The following is a 20088-nucleotide window of genomic DNA, read 5'->3' as shown; positions in this document are numbered from 1 at the left end:
CCAAAGAGCCAAAGGTTTTTCCGGCCGTCCGTCGCAGCGAGACCAGAAAAGACGGTGAAAGCGGTTCCACCTCAAGCTTAAGTTGTGTTTTTGTGGCGGTAACCCGCCAGAACGTATAAAACCTCAGGGGCGTGAATACCTCTGCAAGACAGAGCGTGTTAAAACCATCCACTGCAAAGTCATCCACTGAAACTATAGGGGACAACCAGTAGAAATCACAGCCCTGGTAACTTTTCCCCCCCCCCCCCCCCCCCCACCGCCTCATTATTCATCACGATGAGTCAGAAAACATGTTTCTGAACAAAACACACACTTTTTTGTTGTTGTTGCATATACTTGATCAAAACACCCAGCGATGACAAACAGGACTCGGTTAAAACGTGCACATTACTATGACCTGCAGAGCACATTTGGGAGATGCAAAGTAAAAAAGTAAATAAAAATTAGGCAAAAGGGAAGAAAGCAAATAATAATAATAATAAAAAAAGAGCCCATAAGTGCTTCTCATGAAGTCCAACCAGCAAACACGATGCAAGCTCCCACACGTCTCCATCTGCTCTCATACTATACTCTCGCTGGCAGACTTCTTGACTTTGCTGGAGAGCAAGGAATGCTGGGAAGAGTTAGACTCCTTCGCTTCGGGCACGAGAAGGCGGACTTTCTGATTGGTCCGTCGCCACTCGGAGTAGAGCTGACAGTGGTAGCGGAACGACACCTGCGAACGGAAAACACAGGTGAGAGACGGTCGGCGCGGCGACGGGGCCGAGCCAAACAGCTGCGCCCGCGCTCCTGTTTACCAGAGTCCAGAGGACGTAGATGGTGAAGAGGGCGATGGTGAGCGCTATGAGGCCCACGGCCTGCAGCCAGCTCCCCATGTGGAGGTGGTCCTGAGCCCCCTTCAGGCACAGCCAGCCGGAGATGGCGGCGAGGGGCGTGATGAAGAGGAAGCACACCATGTCGCAGAACAGCGTCCTCTTCTCATTACGAGGGCCGGGGTCCTGCAGCCACTGTGGGGAACAGGAGAGGAAGGCCAGCGAGACATTAACAGAAGAAGCGAGCAGATAGTTAAAAATCGCAGACGGTTAAGCATACAGAGCCCCGCAAAAGTATTCACACCCCTTGGAACTGCTCTCGTCGTGCGACATGTCGCCAACGGCAACGCACTTCATCAGGATCCGTGATCGACCAGCGCATATTTGTAAAGAGGAAGAAAGTTTTATACGTTTCTGTCCTGGTGTACAACGTATAAAATACAATATGAAAAAAGTTGTGTCCATTCTGGTCACCCCGCACTGCAAAAATACAACTAAAAATAAGAATTTTTTTCTTGAAATTAGTGTTTTTTCATTGATTTGAGCAGGTAAGACTATTTGCCAATGCAATAAGTCTTTTGCACTTGAAATAAGCTGATGGAGATGAATCGTTCCCATTTTAAGTGCAGTATAATCTAATTATTTTATTTTGGGGTAAAAATACTCATTCCATTGGCAAATAATCTTATTTACCTGCTCAAATCAAGGGCAAATACATTCATTTCAAGAAAATTTGACTTATTTTTAGTTCTCTTTTTGAAGTGCGGCACCTCCGAATAACGTCTACAGCAGGCAGCCAACACAGAAAGCTTCGATCGTGCCGCGGAGAGCAGCGCTCAGTCCGTTACCTGAAGATACCAAGAGGACGGCCCAGCTGGAAGCCTACCGATACAAGGCGGCCCAGCTTTACTGACAGGCCAGGCAGAGAGAGCGTCGATCGGAGAAGCAGCCAGGAGGTCCGTGGCAGCTCTGGGGGAGCTGCAGAGGCCCGCAGCTTGGCTACCAAACTGTGCTGACAGAACACGCGTGTGTCACACACGTCACAGAGGACCTGTTCGCAGTTGGTTCACGGTTTAGATCCGAACACATTCAGGGGGTTAAGAGCGGTCCAGTCAAAGCCCACAGCTAAATCCAACTGACAGTAAAATAATTGATGTTTAATCACAGTGACAGTCTTGGACCAACCGGACTAAACCTGCGCCACCGTGCTGAATAGCAATGTGGACATTTCTGGCAGTGAGAGTCAATCCTTAAAGGTGGTTCTCCAAAGTTCACGCTAAACCTTTCTCACTTATATATGAGCTGGAGGATGAAAAGAAAAAAAAAAAAGAGCAGAAAAATAGTTCCAGCAGCAGTAAAACCTTTGCAGGGCTCTGTAGCAGAGAATCAAGATGCTGAGAAGGAGACGGCGGATGCAGACGAGGCTCAGCGCATCGACCTTTGTTACCTCTGTGACGGGCCTGGGTCGCCTCTCGATGCTGAAGTCGGTGTGGCAGAGCTCGCAGGAGTTGGTGTTGGACGAGGACAGCCACCTCTCCAGGCAGCTCTTGTGCACCGTGCCCAGCGTGCCGTTGCAGTCACACGGCGACAGGAGGCCCTCGCCGCTGGCGCCCTCGTGGCAAATACGGCAGATGGGGCCATCGCTGGTGCAACGTCAAAACATTCAGTCAACAAAAAGGATTGCTCCTGAACCCGCGGGGAGCAGTTGCGCCGCGCTGCGGAGGACCAACACTGACGTTTGTGAGCGTCCTACCTTTGCGCGCTCACGGGTTTGAGCACGGAGGACAGCAGCCGCCCGTCCAGGGCCGTGACCTGGGCCACGTAGAGCGCCTGGCACGCGTCGCCGCCCGCTTCCTCCACAAACTTCCAGGGACCCGCCGTGCCGGCACAGTCGCACAGGGAGCCGGGCAGGTGGCAGCAGCCGCCTGTCGTCATGGTCGCCGCGCCGCGCCCGCCTCGTCCGGAGGACCGGCGCCGTAGGTGACCCGGGGTGGCGGACACGACCGGGGGCGAGCTCCTCCTGCTTTCCCACCAGAGGACGACGTCTCTACGGAGAAGCAGACAGTGCTGGGAATGAAGTCGCTCCAAAGATAAAACGCTGGATAAAGACGAGGAGCTAAACTCCCCCAGAAGACTAAAGAGCAACACGGGAGTGACTCTGGAGTGATTACGTCTGAAATGAACCAGAGAAAAATCCTTTAACTCTTTCAAATGTAGCTAGGGGTCGAGCCCTGTTTGTACTCATTGGGCTGTTAACTGTGTTTTAAAAACTGTTGTGTAATTTTTCATCCGAATTTTATTTAGTAAAATGTGCATTTATTTATTTATTTATTTACACACATTCCTACATCTGCAGAGTCAGCTGTATGACAACGGCTCATCTGTGTAGCTCCTCCTTACACTTCTGTTCTTTAAGCTTTTAGAAATCCCCTCGATTCTCCTCTCATTCTCTGATTTATTTTCGCATCATAAAACGTGCTCTTATGCTCTGCAGCTTTCTCTCTGCGCAAACGAAGGGACTTTCATTCAGAGTGTGTCATAGCCGTGGCCTTTTATTTTTTTTTGGTAGTTGCTTGTTAGCTGTTAAAGCGGAAACCTGAACGTCATCAGCCTGGCGAGCTGCGTCTGCAAACCAAATATTTCTATTTGTTTTGATCGCTTTTGAAAAGACACAAAATTCATTATTGAGCAACACATCCAGCACGAGTCCCCCCCCAGAGACATGTGGCACACCAACAATAAAGAAAGGCTTCGGTTTTTACAGCTATTGTTTAACATTTTCAGTCCTTTGCCTCTACCCTTCAGAGGATTGCACCGCATCACACTCCCCGCCTCAAACCTTACTTAGGTTCAACACAGTTATGGAGTCGGCTCCTTTTCAGAAAGACTCGAATCGGCCAGCAAAACACCTGATTTCCCGGGTGACTGGATGAGGGATGATGTTCTGATCAGAAAGCGCGTGAAAACAAATACTAAACTAACTGGCTTTTCACTCCGGGTTTTAGTCATATAATAAAACCCAAATAATGGATGAAGGCTCTGCCTAACACGCTGACCATCATAAAAAAAAAAAAAGCTGCTCATGTTATTCTGGCACCAAAACAAATACGACGTGCTTGAATGAAAAGCAACTGGTGCAAAATAAATTATATATATATATATATATATATATATATATATATATATATATATATATATATATATATATATATATATATATATATATATATATATATATATATATATATATATATATATATATATATGAAACGGGGTCACTCAACGTCCTGAGTCGGTCTGTTGGGAATTATGAATCCATTTCCTGCCACGTCAGCAGAAACGAATTTCTAGTTAAAAAATATGGACTGTATCATCTATGGGAAAGCTGCTCATTTGGACATGGACATGGACAAGTCCCCCCCCCCCCCCTAAGCAGTTATTAATCCCTCCTAAAGGCCGGAGTAATGTCAGTGCCGGTGAATGAGATGCCTGGCCCTCTGATAACCAGCTGTTTGCCTCCAGATAACCACCAGTGCATAGTTTTGGCCCCCGTTAGCCTCACAGCGAGACAACTGAAGAGGTCTTTATATTAATGTGGGTTACAGATTAATTTATCTGACAGAATAAATGTGTATTTACTGGGCCTGTGTGTGTGTGGGTACGTTCAGGAAACGACACGGCCTGGGTGCCTCCATGTGACCCACTCATTGCCCTGTGCAGGTAAGAGTCAGTTAATTAACGCAACACGTAACGTCAGCAGAGACTATAGAGAAAGGACTCCTGGCTCAATGGGTTAAACAAAAAAATGAGTTACGCTTCAGGGCCTAATTTGTAAACTTACTTCCTGATCTGCTGAAAAGATGACAATCTGACACTTTGTTGTTCACGCAGGCTGAAAACATGGGGCCACGATTAGGAGTGTGTCCCAATCCTTGACCCAGATAAACAAAGAGCCCCCCCCCCCCCCCCCCAGACACAACAGCTAAACCCCATCAGCTGATTTTTGTTTCTACATGAGGGTCAGCTAGACATGGATGCTTTTATTCTCCAGGGAAACGCGTGAGTTTACAGACAGTCGTGTTGTAAATGGGTAAAAACAACCCAGCGGTGATGGTGGACGGCAGTGATCGGGGGCATATGCCGTGTCTGCTCTGTCCAGCTGCTGCTGCAGCTGCAGACAGATGTGGAGCTGTGACGCGGACTATTGTCTGGATCAGCGGCGGCGCTGCGACCAGCAGACTGGACACGGTCCAGCCAGCCCAGCTCATCCTGACCGCTGCTTTGTTTTTGCACCACTCGTTTTTATTTACGCTCTCCGGTTAAAAAAAAACGAAGAAGAAGTAGAAGAAAAACAGCCACCATGTTCCAGACAGAGCCTCGCAGCGTTAGCTAGCTGTCAGAGCGGCTACAGCAGGAGGAAGGCGGACCACTCACCTCCTCCCGTCCTCCGTGGGGGTTCGTGGCGGCTTGTCTGTCAGCCTCGCTTTGTCGCCTCACTTCATGTTCACAGCGGGAGGAGAGGAGCGACAACACGGTCCACACCACGGAGCTGGAGCCGCTGTCTGCGCTGCTAGCCGACTAGCAGCTTCCTCTCTTTCTCTCTCTCTTCTCCGCCGTCCTGTCAGCTGATGCAGCGGCGCAGGCCAGGCTTCCGCTTTCCGCGAGCTTTAAATCCACCATGAGTTCTCAGCGTCTGCGGTCAGGAGCCAGCGTGCGCGCGCCCAGCCTGCTGGTAAATGACAGCAGCGTGGCAGAGGGGGGGGGGGGGGGGGGGGGCCTCCAGCTGTCACGAACATTAGCCTCGCCTTATAAACACCCAGAGCCGCCAGGACAAAGCCAGCGCCTTTTACGACAACACGCGTAGTAAGGAACTGGGAATTCTGGTTAATATTACAGATTGACGTAAATAAAGCAAAATAAATAAATACTGGGATCCCCCCCCCCTCTCCTACCCACACACGCCCAGTCAAGTAGCAGAGTTGTAAAGTGGAGGGAAACCACTTCCTGGTTTTATTAAGTCTGAAAATGTGTCCCAGTCTCCTCCAGATACCAGATTAAACCGAGTCAGAGTTGACAGGAAAACACCAGTGTTCATTGCCATTGATTGGATTTTAGGTCTGGACTTTGACTAGGCCACCCATAAATAGGCTTTTGATCTAAACAGGTCCATGTTTAGGCTTTTTCTAAGGAAGAAAAACATGTCGCACAGTGGGTGAATGGCGTCCGGAGTGACGTTAAGTTTGGCACCACACACAGGATTTTAGACACAAAAAAAAAAAGTTCCCTTTAGGTCTCGTCTGACCAGAGTGCCTCCTACATGTTGGGAACCACAAACAGCACTTCCTAGTTTTTATTTTTGTTGCCACTCCTTGAATAAAGGCTCATTTTTTGTGTGGTGCAGAACCAAGCGTGGCTCCTCCAAGTCTCCAACCGGACTTGTTGATCCCTGCACATGCCAGCCTGCCAGTCTAAGTGGGCCGGTGCATCTTGGTGAGTTTATAGATCAGCCCGTTCTATGTCTTAGGATGTTGGTTTGAAAAGTAAGATGTTCCTTTCTGATGTACCCTCAAGCAAACCTCTGAGTCCTTGGCAGAACAGCTGTGAAGAAATTGCCCACAACACTCTGTAAGAACTGCTTACCATTCAGTCCAGTGGTTCACACACACGTCTTTATTTCAGGTTCTCATGAGCAATGGAAAAGTAGGATTGCTCAATTCACACATTAATTTAAGGAAGTGTCAACGATCTGATTAGATAAGTTGTAGACGGGCTTCTTTAAAAAAAGAAAGAAAAAAAAGCCCTTTTATCCATTCATTGAAATTAAGATTTTAATGCTTTCAGATGTTTTTTCTCAGCAAAGTGTACAAAGTTAAAAGGTTGACTAAACCCTTTCATGACTGAAATGTCCTCAGATCAAACAGATTTTAAATCCAGTCCAGTTTGACATTTAACACATTCGACTAGACAGCACAAGCTGAACCAAAACAAAAAGAAATCTCCAAGACAAAAGCAGCAGTCATGGTCTTTTTTCTTTTCTTTTTTTTGAAATGATGATGGAACGTGTTTCGCTGAAATCGTTGGACATTAGTGCAAAAACTTTGATTTGGAGACAGCCAACGTTTGATCTTAGCCAAATTAAAACAAGAATCAGAATAATCCGATTACGCGCATGATCAAGCGGACACGATAACGAAACAGCTCGTCCATGGAGCGTTACCCATTTCTATTTTTCTTTTTGCAAACAGCCTAGAAAGCGCATCATGATTGCAACAGTTTCCTTTGGTATCTTTGTGCTCTGTGGTCGGCACACGTACAGAGACACACGCACACGCACACGCACACGCAGTTAAATCACAGCATTCGTTTCACGCCTGCCCACGTTACATCAGTCAGCCACGGCCAGTCTTGCCTCTGGCTCGTGCCGATTTCATTCCAGAATGGGCAAAGGGCTGCAAGTAGCAGGCAAGAAATGTCACACCCCGACTCGTAGCAGAGCTTCTTTCTCCTCGGGGCTTGGAAGAGGAGGCGATGAGCAGCCCTGCTGATCCCTCACCGGTCCCTCAGCAGGAGCGGGTCAATGGGATCGGCATCTCGCCACACATAAAGAGACTGTAGTTTACTACAGGTTGCGCCTGCTTCAAGCGCCTTTCACCTGGCTACGCCGAGGCAGGCGAATATTTAAGATGCTTTCCTTAGAAATCAAAAGGAAGATCAAGAGGGGGAAAAAAAAAAAAAGAGCAAAAGTGACAAGTCGAGTGAAAAGTTTTGATGTCCCAGCCCTTTTGGAAACAAGAGAACGCACTGAGAGCCGCATGACAGTGAAAAGGGAATCAGAAAGAACGGAAGAGGCAGACAAAAAAACAAAAACACACATAAGGGTCACAGGCTTTGGCAGCACGGGAGTTTGTTGCCCCGCTGCCCATCCATGGTCGGGGGGACGCTGATGTCCACCACGTTGTTGCCCGGAGAGTCGTCGTGTGCTGATCTGTCTGATATTTGCCTCTGAGACACAATTCGGTAGATTTCTGGAGGGGGGAGGAGAGACACCAACAAGGAGTTGATAAAGTTCAACGGTGCGTATCAGGCTGAATGACTTGTGAATCCCTTTTCCCACCTGAGAGAATGTTCTTGAATGCTTCTTCGACGTTAGTGGAGTCCAGGGCTGACGTTTCAATGAACGACAGAGTGTTCTTCTCTGGAAATGAAAAAAAAAATGAAAAAATTGAAATGTTTAACTCTGTGGTTTAAACAGGGATGGATGGATGGATGGATGGATGGATGGACAAGAGGATACAGGTACTAAACGGAGAAGCAGATAAAGGGATGGAAAGACAGATATGCTGTTACAGATGGTTTTATGGATGAACTGGTGGAAGAAGAGATGAATAGATGGAACAATGACAGATGCGATGGACAGATAGTTGCTGGACGGAAAATGGAAGATGCTTAACGGACAGATAGACAAAAGGATGAATGGATAATGGGTGGACTATGGCTAACGAGATGCCTTTAAGTCACAGTTGACATTGACTACATAATTCTTCGAACATCATGTATTTGTTTTCTTAAAGTTCTGACCAAAGTTACAACACTTTTCCTCCAAAGTGTTACGTGTGCAGTGAGTAAATCTGTTTCTTTAAAGCAGAGTCCGGACGGCTCTGTCTGCATTACCAAGTCAAAACAAACATGGCAGATAGAGCGTCTGGCTGCTCCCCGGTGAGCTGGGCTCTGAATGGTAGTCGACCTTTATAAACGCTGCAGTGGAAGAAGGGATAAACGGAGGTCTGGATGCTCGGTAGGTTTTGTTAGAACTAATACTGAAACAATGCTGGTTAGGATTCTGTCCTCCCAGGCCAAAAACGAGGTCTGAGCTGCCTCTTTAGTCACAGCTTTTAACGCAGCCAAGCGTTCTCTGTGCTAATTGAACAACTTATGGAATAATGCAGTAGTTTGTGACCAAGTTAATAATCAGTAATAATAATATATAATTAAGAGAAATGTAGTATTTTACCATTTGTTTCTTTTCTATACAATGCTCTTTGAAGCAGAAAGGTTTTAGTGTTTTACATGTGTTCTTTTCTTTCTGTGTAAAGAACTTTGAGTTGGGTTTGAATGATGCTATATAATGTTTTTTGAATACTGTAAAATATAATTACAGCTAATATAGATAACCGAGACAAGATGGATGTAAATACTGTAAAAAAGATTTAGTAACAGAACTGATGCACAATTATTGTAAGTTAAGGGGCAGATATAAGATTGCTCTTCTCTCTGCTCCTTTTCATTCAAGATCCATCGATTTGCTAGTGTTGTGTGTATGAATTTTAAAGTTACTTTTGAATGAAATAAATAAAAATAAACTAAACTAAAACTTACCGGCGAAGGCTCGGGCCTCGTCGGTGGGCACGGCCCTGAGGTGGCGCAGGTCGCTCTTGTTGCCCACCAGCATGATGACGATGTTGTTGTCGGCGTGGTCCCTCAGCTCCTTCAGCCAGCGCTCCACGTTCTCGTACGTCAGGTGCTTGGCGATGTCGTAGACCAGGAGCGCTCCCACCGCTCCCCGGTAATACCTGGTCAGGGCGTAACGTGGGGAAAGTAAGCTGCTGGCAGTTCAGTCCTGCCGTGCTGAAAAAAAACATCTCTAACTCAGGAAGCACTCACGCTGAGGTGATGGCTCTGTAGCGCTCCTGTCCCGCCGTGTCCCAGATCTGCGCCTTTATCGTCTTTCCGTCCACCTGGATGCTGCGGGTGGCGAACTCCACCCCTATGGTGCTCTTGCTCTCCAGGTTGAACTCGTTCCGGGTGAATCGGGACAGCAGGTTACTCTTCCCCACCCCCGAGTCTCCGATAAGGACGACTGCAAACCAAGCAGACGCGTTCAACAACACAAATGCCGCGACGTCACACAAACAGCAGAGTTTGTCAAAGTGCGACGACAGCCTCGGGTTTCTAACATGGATCTGCATGGATCACAGAACAAAAAGCGTTTAAATTGTTAAATTAACACGCTGCGACCTTAGATGCACCAATCAATCGAGCAGAGGTTGGATTCGGTAAATTTTTTCTTTATTGGCTCTGATAAGCAAAACCAAATACTGAAAAATCTGATTTTATTTATACCTACTATGCTTGAAAACTAAGATCTCCCTCCATGTTTGGTCCATAAACAAATCAACTAACAGCATGCGGTGATTAAATATGGTTCCTCTTGTAATTCATTGTATGGTTGGCTTCAAAAGAACAACCTCTGTCAAAGAACCTGCAGCTTAGTTTCCTCTTTTATGCCTCATTATCAGACAAAATCAGAACCTGCGGGTCAGATTCCACAGACAACCGGAAACTGGTGCAGGCCAAGAAAATCCTGACTTGTGCAACTTGTTACTATACAAAAAATCATGTCTCATCTCCGGTTTCCTCGGTTGTGAAAATAGAAATGTATACAGTGATTTTATCTTCTTTTTTTAAGATCATGACTATGACCCGTCCATTAATTGTGGTGCTTTGTTTTAAACACATGTATGACTTATAAGTAACTCAGAAATGACAAGTTTGACCTCTTGAAAGACATAAATGGACATCTAAAAGGTACCAAAAATAAAGTATTTGCAGTTTTTGGTCTCCTGAAAACCAGAGCCGGGAGGAGGAAATCTGGCCAATTAACTGTTGCACCTCTTATTGGGAAAAATAGCTGGGAAAACTTTTTAAGTGAATTTTCTCTACAGGACTTTTCTTAATTTTGTGTTTTAAATATGGTAAATGGACTGAACTTATATGGCGCCTGTTCCAGTCATACTGACCACTTAAAGCACTGTACACTAGAGCCCAATTCACCCAATCGCTTTCACTAATGCACACACATTTATACACCGATACGCAGCTTGGTACGAAACTTGGGGTTAAGTGGCTTGCCCAGGGGCACATCAACATGTGACAAGAAGAAGCTGGAATCGAACCCACATCCTTCAGATTGCAAGACGACTACTCAAACCATCAAGTCACAGTCGCCCAGCCACAGTTATAACAAGATATCTACGCTGTATAAAAGGCTTTTTTCTCCTAACTATCTGACATTAAATGAGACCAAAGTTGTTGTTTTATCAGGTCAGCTGTGGTTACCGATTTTCACATATTTCCATCTATTTTTGTGGAGTTTAACAGGCCCTCTTAGAGCAAAATACACATATAACTTCACAGTTATATAGTATTCTCAGATTCACAAGCTTCACCATTTTTCTTCAAACTGTAATGACTGTCATTATACTCAAAAACGTATTTTAGTTTCATCAGACTACAAGAAATATCATCAGAAATTAGTTTTTGTCCTTGAGAGCATTCATACATTGTTTCTGGACTAATGGCCTCTTCTTCGCTGAATGGCAATTCGGGCCACAATGAACTTGTTTTACAAACAGTTTAAAGTCATAGAAAAAACTAATCTGAGAGTGTATATACTGCTGGGTTTAAAGAAAGTAACAACTATCTCATTTTTCTCATATATAGCAATTAATATATATATATATTTAAACCAAACCGGCCTAAAATGGAAAACATGTAATATGATTAAATGTCAGTGTCATAAAATGTAATGTTTTTTATACGGTGTGTGTATATATCTAGCTTCAACTGTACATATAATAAAAATTCAACATGCAGCAACGTTTTAATACGGACTTAGGTTTGGCTACTAAGGCTTATTAAAGATGTAGGCGTAGACCAGGTATTTAAATGACTGTTTTAAGAGAGAGGAGCAGCTAGAAGCAGCTAGCATGTTAGCAAACAGCTTTTCATGTAACCAAATCAGGACCAAACACCGGACTTCCTTATCCGAGATTATAGACTAGAGCTAAACACCGCAAAGATAACGCGATTTCCATCAGAAAACGCTATAAACAGAATAATTCCGTTGTTTTTTTCCACTTCTGTCACTTTCTGTCTAAAAGCTAAGTTTAGCATCTCTGCAGCTGACTTCCTCAGTCTGCTACAATAACGGAATCCCAACAAACACGGTATTTCCGCTGTCATTCACCCACTTTCCGGTGACTTATTACCTTTAAACAAATAGTCGTATTCATCATCGCGTGTTCCCATGTTCGGCGAATATTTTTCAGCTTTGTATTTTCCAACTAATAACAACGCTTTCCGACTACCGGGGTAGCTAGCAAGCTGGCGCCGCCCTCAAGACAAGCTAAAAGCACGTGAGTTTGGAATCCTTCGACTTGACCAATAGGAAAGCCGATCTTGTTGACTGACGAATCTTTCAGCCAATCAAAGAAGTGAGTTGGAGATGACAATCAAACGACGCGCAACAGGGGGGAAGGCGACGAGATATTCCTGCCTTTGTTCTCAGAATAACCTGAACGTACCTAAAGAGTCCGTTGAGTAAAAAAAAAAAAAAATTCAAGATTTAAGAAAACACCAGTATTAATATTTAGACAGTTTTCTTTAATATACAATTTAATTTTTTGTTTTGCATGAATAAAACACTAGTAACCCAGTCCTCTTATTATAAATCAAACCTTTGGACTTTTATTTTATATTTAATAATAGTATTGCAGTGTGTGGAAATATATTCATACTGTTTAAACTTCTTCCCATTTTGTGATGTTTTACCACAAGCTAGAAGCTGTGAGGGTCGAGCTGCGGCGAGTCAAAGCTGGGCGAGCTGATGGCGTCCCAGGATGAGTCCCCCGGGCAAGTGCAGACCAGCTAGCAGAACCTCAGCCTGGACTCCACCACCTGCCTCTGGATCCTGGACTTTCCCGACTCACCACCCCCAAGTTGTTCGAATGGGAAGCTACACGTCGTCCACCACCACCTTGAACACTGGCGTGCCCCCTGGGGTGTGTACTGAGGCCCCTGTTGTTCACCCTATTCACTCATGACTGTCAGCCAGCCCACATGATTAAATATCTAGTTGGTGTGTCTCCTGTAAGATGAGACAGCCTACAGGTGGCAGGTGGGTATCTTGAAAACCTAGAACTCCACCACCATCAATATCATCCTGAACAGCAGAATAAAACAAGTAGCTTGTGGTGGATTTCAGGAAGTCAAGAAGATCGTCTCTCGTACCGATTACCATGGAGAAGCAGTGGAGAAGGTCCGACCTTCCAGGCGTCAGCCACATCTTTTAGGTTTAGATGTACAAGCAGGGCCAGGAGAATCATCCAAGGCACAAGAAATCTTTGACCCATCACCTCTTCAAGATCATGTCTTTTACTCTTAATACATTTTATTACACTTTACCCTTCATTTGTTACAGTTCATAGCTTTCTCTACAGGTCACCTTTCTCTCCTACAACTTGTTTATGACTGTCCATACCACATAGATGCAGACTCTTCAATAACTTTAAAACTGCTTTATTATTAGTTTATTGTTGTTTAACCTATGACTTCTTTTACTAACTTTGTAATTATTTTGTCTTGTTTTTTACAACTGTGTGTAGTGACAATAAACTGCTTATCTTTATTTTTGTTTTATACCTCAGGGTATGTTATAACACTTTTATGTGACAGAGCAACATAATGTAGGACATACATTTATTAATATAAGGACATTGCTACATGTTTTTTTTTTTTTTTTCGGCAAATAAGCCTGAGAGCATGGTGGGGATCGTTAGCTTCCGTTTAATGTGACACACCAAAATAAAACTCAGTACCACTAAAACCGCTTTCAGCCCATCTGTGTGTAATTTAATCTAATCATATATAAAGCTGTCCTGTTGCAGTGGAAGAATCAGCCTGGACCCAATTTAACTTTCTGCTCGACATTAAAACCAAAACGTGCAAAGCAATACTATCTCTGCACGTCCTCTGAACACCCTGACCCAATCCCCGCTCTTAAATTTGGTCACAGGTTCATGCAGGGACGGTTTTCTTCAGCAGCTGCAGGGGACTCCAGTCAGTGTTGATGGGAAGATAGATGGAGCTACATACAGGTCTAACCATGAAGAAAACCTGTCTGAGGCTGCAAAAGACTTGAAACCTTTGACAAATGTTCACTTTCCAGACCATAAAAAAATACAGCGACAGCTGCAAGCCAATGGTTTGGATCAAATCATATCCATGTTTTAGAACCGGCCCAGTCGTGGTCCAGACACAAGTCAATTTTAGCATCTGTGGCAAGACTAGAAAACCATGGTAACAGACAAACACCACCTAATCTGACTGATTTGAGGCTATTTTCTAAAAAAAGATGATTTCTATTTCTAGATGTACAAAGCTGGTAGAGGCCCACCACAACTTGCAAGGTTTATTTTTAGCAGAAAGGTTGTTCCAAAGGGCTGCACAGTGGCCCAGTGGTGCAGCAAGAAGGTCCTGGGTTCAAGTCCTAGCCTTGTCCTGGGTCTTTCTGCATGGAGTTTGCATGTTCTCCCTGTGCATGCGTGGGTTCTCTCCGGGTACTCCGGCTTCCTCCCACAGTCCAAAAACATGACTGTTAGGTTAATTGGTCTCTCCTAATTGTCCTTAGATGTAAGTGTGTGTGTGAATGGTTGTTTGTCCTGTTTGTCTCTGTGTTGCCCTGCGATAGACTGGCGACCTGTCCAGGGTGTACCCCGCCTCTCACCCAGTGAACGCTGGAGATCGGCACCAGCAACCCCTCGCAACCCCACAAGGGATAGCCATGTGTTAGAAAATGGGTGGATGGATGGATGTAGTAAGGGTATTGACTCTTGGGATATTTTTTGGCTCAATATAAATGCACATAATACTTTGTAGAAATGTATTTAAAGTTCTTCTCTAGTGCATAAAATCCCAGTAAACGAAGTTCAGGTAATGTAAAAAAGTATTTTTTTTTTATTTGTAAATAGTGCCACTAATTCTCACACAATTATTTAAAATGTTGCACTGCTGTATAAATGTTCTCTGATTAAAAGTTGTACTCAAATTCGGATATTCTGTTTTTTTAACTGAAATTACATTTTTTTATATGTATTTTTAGGCTTTTTCACACAATCACGAGTGCCAATGATTGTTAAAGGGACCTCAATCATTTGTCTGTCAGAGTAATATCATGTATCCACTACTGAACACGTTTACCTTTGTGGTTACCTTCTGGCTTTCTGCACCCTTTACATATATATTTGCATCCCTCTTTAACACTTCTGCTAACAGCCATTTAGCCTTTGGCGCTGACAAAACTCCACTAGTAAGCAATCATAGCTGTAAACAAACTACCTGACGTGGCTCAAGGCAGATTACTTCACCCAGGAATGAATGCACAACATTGTGTCCAAGGACAACAATTCATAGAACTGCTTTATTTCGTTGTCATTCTGATCGAGTCCAAACACACGCGCACACACGGCCATCTATTTATTCCAGTAAATAAATAGATGAATGTACACAGATATACACAAAATACACATTTTCTGATATGCATATTCATTTGTGAAATCATGCTATGTCTCTGGAACGGACTCTCCCTATTGGACGAGGGCACGCTGCAATTTGAAAACACCAACACAACACAGCTGAACGGTTGGAAGAATCCCTATTCGATTTGCATGTCGGGTAAAAAAAACCCACGAGTCTTGCAGTTTCCGAAATCACACAGAGGAACCGCTGTGGGTTTTACACACCATAAATATACAGCAGCTGCATCTTGACAGACACACTGAAGAATGGGGGTTTAGATCATGTAGATTGCAGTCATGCAATCACTTCTTACCCAGCAGCAAAAAAAGAAAACCAAACAAAAAAAAATAAGATTCTCCGATTCAAATGGAAAATATATTTGTATATCTTTATATATGTATTTATAGATTTATGTACATATGCTAAAGGAAACAGCAATGAGGAAAAAAATAAATACAAGAATACAGGTGAAAAAAAAATATGTATATAAACAGTAGACTTACGTGTAAAACTTCCCAATAAGGCGAGAAAAACAACAACACCCAAAAATCAAACAATAGACTGTACAAAAACATTGCTGCTATGGTCTTCATGTGACAAACAACAGCAAACTGGTAATACCTGGCCACTGCACGTCGTGAGAACAAGCCGATTATCTATTTTACATCGCAGACATCCCTTACCCCTCGCAGGCGGGCGTGGAGACGCGCCGGCCGACTGCCGGGAGTCGCTCTGAAGCTTCTACAAAGGTTTTAGTTTGAAACCCAAAGACGTGAGCCACACACACACACGACCTTAGACACTAACTCTAACATTTATTATGACGAACACACACACACACACACACACGCACGCACTCACAAAATAAAGGTCAGCATGTGTGAGAGACAAAAAGAAAAGAACATCTCCAGGTGCATCTAAGTAAATCGGAACATCATCAATCATTCATTTCAGTAATTCGATTCAAACTGTGAACGTCCTGTAGTAAACAGGTTCTTTCCACACGGTGTGGTGCTTTTCAGGGGGTCGTTTCTGGTATTTTTGGCGCATTTTGACTCACAGCTAATGAAAACTCAAAGTGCACCTTTTAAGAAAGCTAGAAAATTGCCAAAGACCAGAACATAAAGCATTTGTTTGCCAACTGAACAGCTTCTTCTTCATGTACAGTACAGTATAGGCACGCAATACTCGGTCGGGGCTCCTTTTGCTTGAATTAGAGTAGAAAACAGTGGAAAGATCATTTACCGTCCAGCTACGGTGGGGGAAATTCAGGTGTAGCAGCGGCAAAGAGCCGCTTTACAACACAAGAAAAAAACAACCTCCTGTACAGTTTTTAAAAGTAGCACACACAAGAAATGAAAGAACAGCACAACTGAGTGGGGGGATTTTGAGAAATGTGCAAAACATGTATTTATATTTACTGGAAAAAGACTGTTGTTGTTGGGAGCAGCGATGGTTGTAAGGGATTTTCATAGAAGCTGAATTTTAGGTTTTTCATTATCTGTAAGCCATGAACATCTAACTTCACAGAAATAAGTGCTTGACACACATCCCTCTATATGTAAAAATGTACAAAAATGTAACTTTTTTGATGACGTTCGAATCTACTGAGATGCACCGGCGTGACCTCTGCATAATGCGGTGCGCGTTTTATTTGGCCTCTATAACTGGTTGATCACTCAGGTCCTCGTATTATAAGTGCAAACAACGTTCAGCTCATTTACAAACTGCGTCAACACGGCGATGCGGTGTGTCCATTCAAATGCACAGATACCGGCTACAACATCGACTGCAAATACTAAAACTGATAGTCTACAACAAGAAACGTCGGAACCGTTCACTCGGTGGATTTCTGGTGTAAGGAGTGGATTGCCGAGAGGAAAAGCGCTGCTGATTTATACCCTCTTATTCACCGTTGAAACTCTGAATCTCTGTGCATCTGTCCAAAAAGTTGGGCCCCTCACTGGAAGACGCTGCGATGGAGTAAAAAAAAAAAATCAAAAATCTGTAGCCTCCATGTTGTGATTGATGTCTGTCTGAGCGCACGGCACAATGAGAAACGCAGTAACGCTGCACTTAGATGACTAAAACCAAACGTCTTTGGGTGCATTAAGAAAGATTTTCATAGTGGGGGGAAAAAAAAAACCCATTGTGGGCGAATCCTACAGTGAAACACACTGAATGTTGCCAAGAAAAATATGGAAAAGCTAGACGTTATAAATTAAGCATAAATTATAGCCATCATGTAAATTGAACAAGATGTACGTTTTCACTAAAGCTCCTGTTTGCTGTCTTCCTTTATGAACTAAAGCTGCATATTTTTTCTCTAGGATTATGTGGATGACAGATGGGTGCCGGTGTGTTGCTGATGCCTTTTAATGCAGAGCCCTGCAGGTTTTCTCACTGAATTCTGTTTCCGGTTTGTTTCACTTTTTTTTACGCCACTGGAGCACTCGGATACGCTGTGGTTCACGTAACAGTCCCCCCCCCCTCCCCCAGAAACATCCACGCATTAACTTTGCGTCACGTGACCATTCACTCACGCAGTTCGCCGTTGGGAGACGGCCGTACCTGTGTTTGATCTAACGAGGACTGTTTTACAGTGCCTTGCAAAAGTCTGTACACTGAGATGAAGTTACGTGCATATTCTATAGACACCTGATTGAACTGTTTTACTTTCCCTCAATTTACTTTCCACTACAATTTATGCACCACCTTCTGTGGGTCTGTCACATATGCTCATATGTTTTCAACGTTTCAAGACAAACTGTGAATAAACTATGAGGAGAAAGAGTACTCTTGCAAGGCATTGGTTGTGTGCACAGATTAATATGGGCAACGAGGTCAAACTGTGCTCTTACACTGACATCTACCCTGCACACTAATGGTGAAACATGTTTATTATAATTATTATTATTCCTTTATTTAACCAGGAAAACATGTTTCTACTCATTGTTCAGTTCCCATCCCTGAAACAAGCTCTAACCCGGTCACATCAGAATCTGCAGCAGCATGGTTGGGTGGGTAACAGGCATAGGCTTTTCATTATTAAGAAAGAAACAACAGTATGAACATCCTTTCTACTAAGTTGTGGTCCTGATCTTTCTGTGAGCCAATTCACTCTTATTTCATATCACAGATTTGATGCCCTGCTTAAACCAAAATTATCCTAAGTGACCTTCTCCTGGTGAGTGTTATTTATTGGACTCACACGATCACTTTTCCTTACAGAGGGGCCAAAGCTTATCCAACCTGCGGTGGCTCTGTGGGTCCTCCAAAGTGGCTCTTATTAACTTTGGCCAAGATGTAATGAATTAACTGAGCCAAGTTTTAAATTATAAAGGTAAAAAAAAACAACAACAAGGATCCTTTAAGCAGGTTTCCTGTGTGTATCGATGCGACAGATGCAAGGAAATAGACACAGAATGGCAGTAATAGCACAAGGAATGCTTTTTTTAGAAATTGGTTTTGCCAATTTTTTTTTAATCATTTGGTCTCAAGCTGCTTTTCTTCCTCATCTTTTTCATTATTATCAAATATTGCATTCAAGAAAATTAATTGTTTCCATCTTTTTAAAAACATTTCATAACAAGCAAAACAGGAGATAAAATCCTGGTTGCTTGATCATAAAACAAATGTAACATTGCAGGTGTAAAACCTGATTGGCAGCCTTTTTAGCCAAAGGGTCAGGTAGGTTTTCCAGCATGAAGCAAATGTAATCTAGGACTGGCTCTTTAGATTGAAGAGGTTGCCAAACCTTGCAACAGACTATCAGCAGATTACAGAAAATGTACCTTTAATCATCGGTTCTGAAACGTCGCCTGGCGGGAGCAAATGAACCCCTGGTCCGTACTAAATGTCCCCAGGCAGACGGCTTCAAAACTACAGAGGTTCAAAGCGGTGAAATGAGCCGAGACCCCCTGACATAAAATCGATGTGACGTCGCGCTGAATCTGTTAAAGACCCAACGATATCGACTCGAATGCGAAACCGGTGCAGAGGGGACAAAATGAGCCACTTTTGACAGGAAATGATTGACTCTGTGACTCAAACGACCGAGATAATCAGAGACCCTAACGAATGAAGGCGTTGAGCATAAGGTGTAGCTCTCACATTTATCACCCACTTGTTCACACTTCCCTTTACAAAAACTGTAACTGACCTATAGCTACATATATTGTTGCCCTAACGCTTCCGCACTGCAAAAACAGAATTAGAAATAAGTAAAACGTTCTTAAAATGAGTGTATTTGTCCTTGATTTGAGCAGGTAAATAAGACTATTTGCTAATGGAATAAGATTTTGCACTTAAAATAGGAACAATTCATCTCCATCATCTTATTTCAAGTGCAGGATGTCTAATTATCTTATTTTAGGGGTCAAAGTACTCATTCCATTTGGCAGATAATCCATTTTACCTACTCAAATCAAGCATAAATACACTAACTTTAAGAACATTTTACTTATTTTTAGATCCATTTTTGCAGCGGCGAATGAACCCGTGAAAGCCAGAGAAGGAGGGAGCAAGCTGACGCTCAAGACATGAAAACAAGGTAGGTTCCCAAAACGCTGTTTTGCGAAGGTTTTCACATCGGAGAGCTTTTGTCTGACGGGCGATCAGTAAGGATACACTCTGATGAAGTGATGAATACAAACTGAAATGAAAGGGGCAGTCCTTTTACACCCCCAGCTCCGCAGATTCAGTGAGAAAACCAGCTTTCAGTCTGCTAAGAGGGCAGTCTTGGTGTCGCGTGTATGTCAGACATATACTACTACAGCCGTTCACAGACTATCTCACACATATACATAGATAAACTCTTAAATTGATATAATAAATTTCATCTGTCGAGGGTGAAAGGCAGGGATGGTTGGATATCAGTGAAGACATCACTGTCAGGTTTTTTTTTTTTTTTTTTTCTCTC

At 43.6% G+C, this 20088-nt stretch overlaps 2 protein-coding genes across 2 annotated transcripts; both read right to left on the bottom strand.

Annotated features, from left to right (window-relative positions):
• Positions 1 to 253: 253 nt before the first annotated feature.
• march2 (membrane-associated ring finger (C3HC4) 2) lies at positions 254 to 2787 on the bottom strand. The gene is made up of 4 exons (XM_036141383.1): positions 2566 to 2787; positions 2260 to 2455; positions 798 to 1007; positions 254 to 715 (listed from the first exon to the last, which is right to left on the bottom strand). Exons 1-4 carry the CDS (start codon positions 2745 to 2747, stop codon positions 560 to 562), a joined length of 744 nt encoding a protein of 247 aa, XP_035997276.1. The 5' UTR covers positions 2748 to 2787; the 3' UTR covers positions 254 to 559.
• A 3831-nt stretch (positions 2788 to 6618) lies between these two features.
• On the bottom strand, positions 6619 to 11997 carry LOC105932471 (ras-related protein Rab-11B). Its single transcript, XM_012871661.3, has 5 exons — positions 11861 to 11997; positions 9474 to 9669; positions 9189 to 9382; positions 7927 to 8007; positions 6619 to 7837 (listed from the first exon to the last, which is right to left on the bottom strand). The coding sequence occupies exons 1-5, from the start codon at positions 11898 to 11900 to the stop codon at positions 7692 to 7694; spliced, it is 657 nt and encodes a 218-aa protein (XP_012727115.2). The 5' UTR covers positions 11901 to 11997; the 3' UTR covers positions 6619 to 7691.
• Between the last annotated feature and the right edge of the window lie 8091 nt (positions 11998 to 20088).

This window comes from Fundulus heteroclitus, chromosome 9 (genome assembly GCF_011125445.2).
Source record: "Fundulus heteroclitus isolate FHET01 chromosome 9, MU-UCD_Fhet_4.1, whole genome shotgun sequence".
NCBI classification, from domain to species: Eukaryota; Metazoa; Chordata; class Actinopteri; order Cyprinodontiformes; family Fundulidae; genus Fundulus; species Fundulus heteroclitus.
This window is presented reverse-complemented; position numbering and strand designations above follow the sequence as displayed.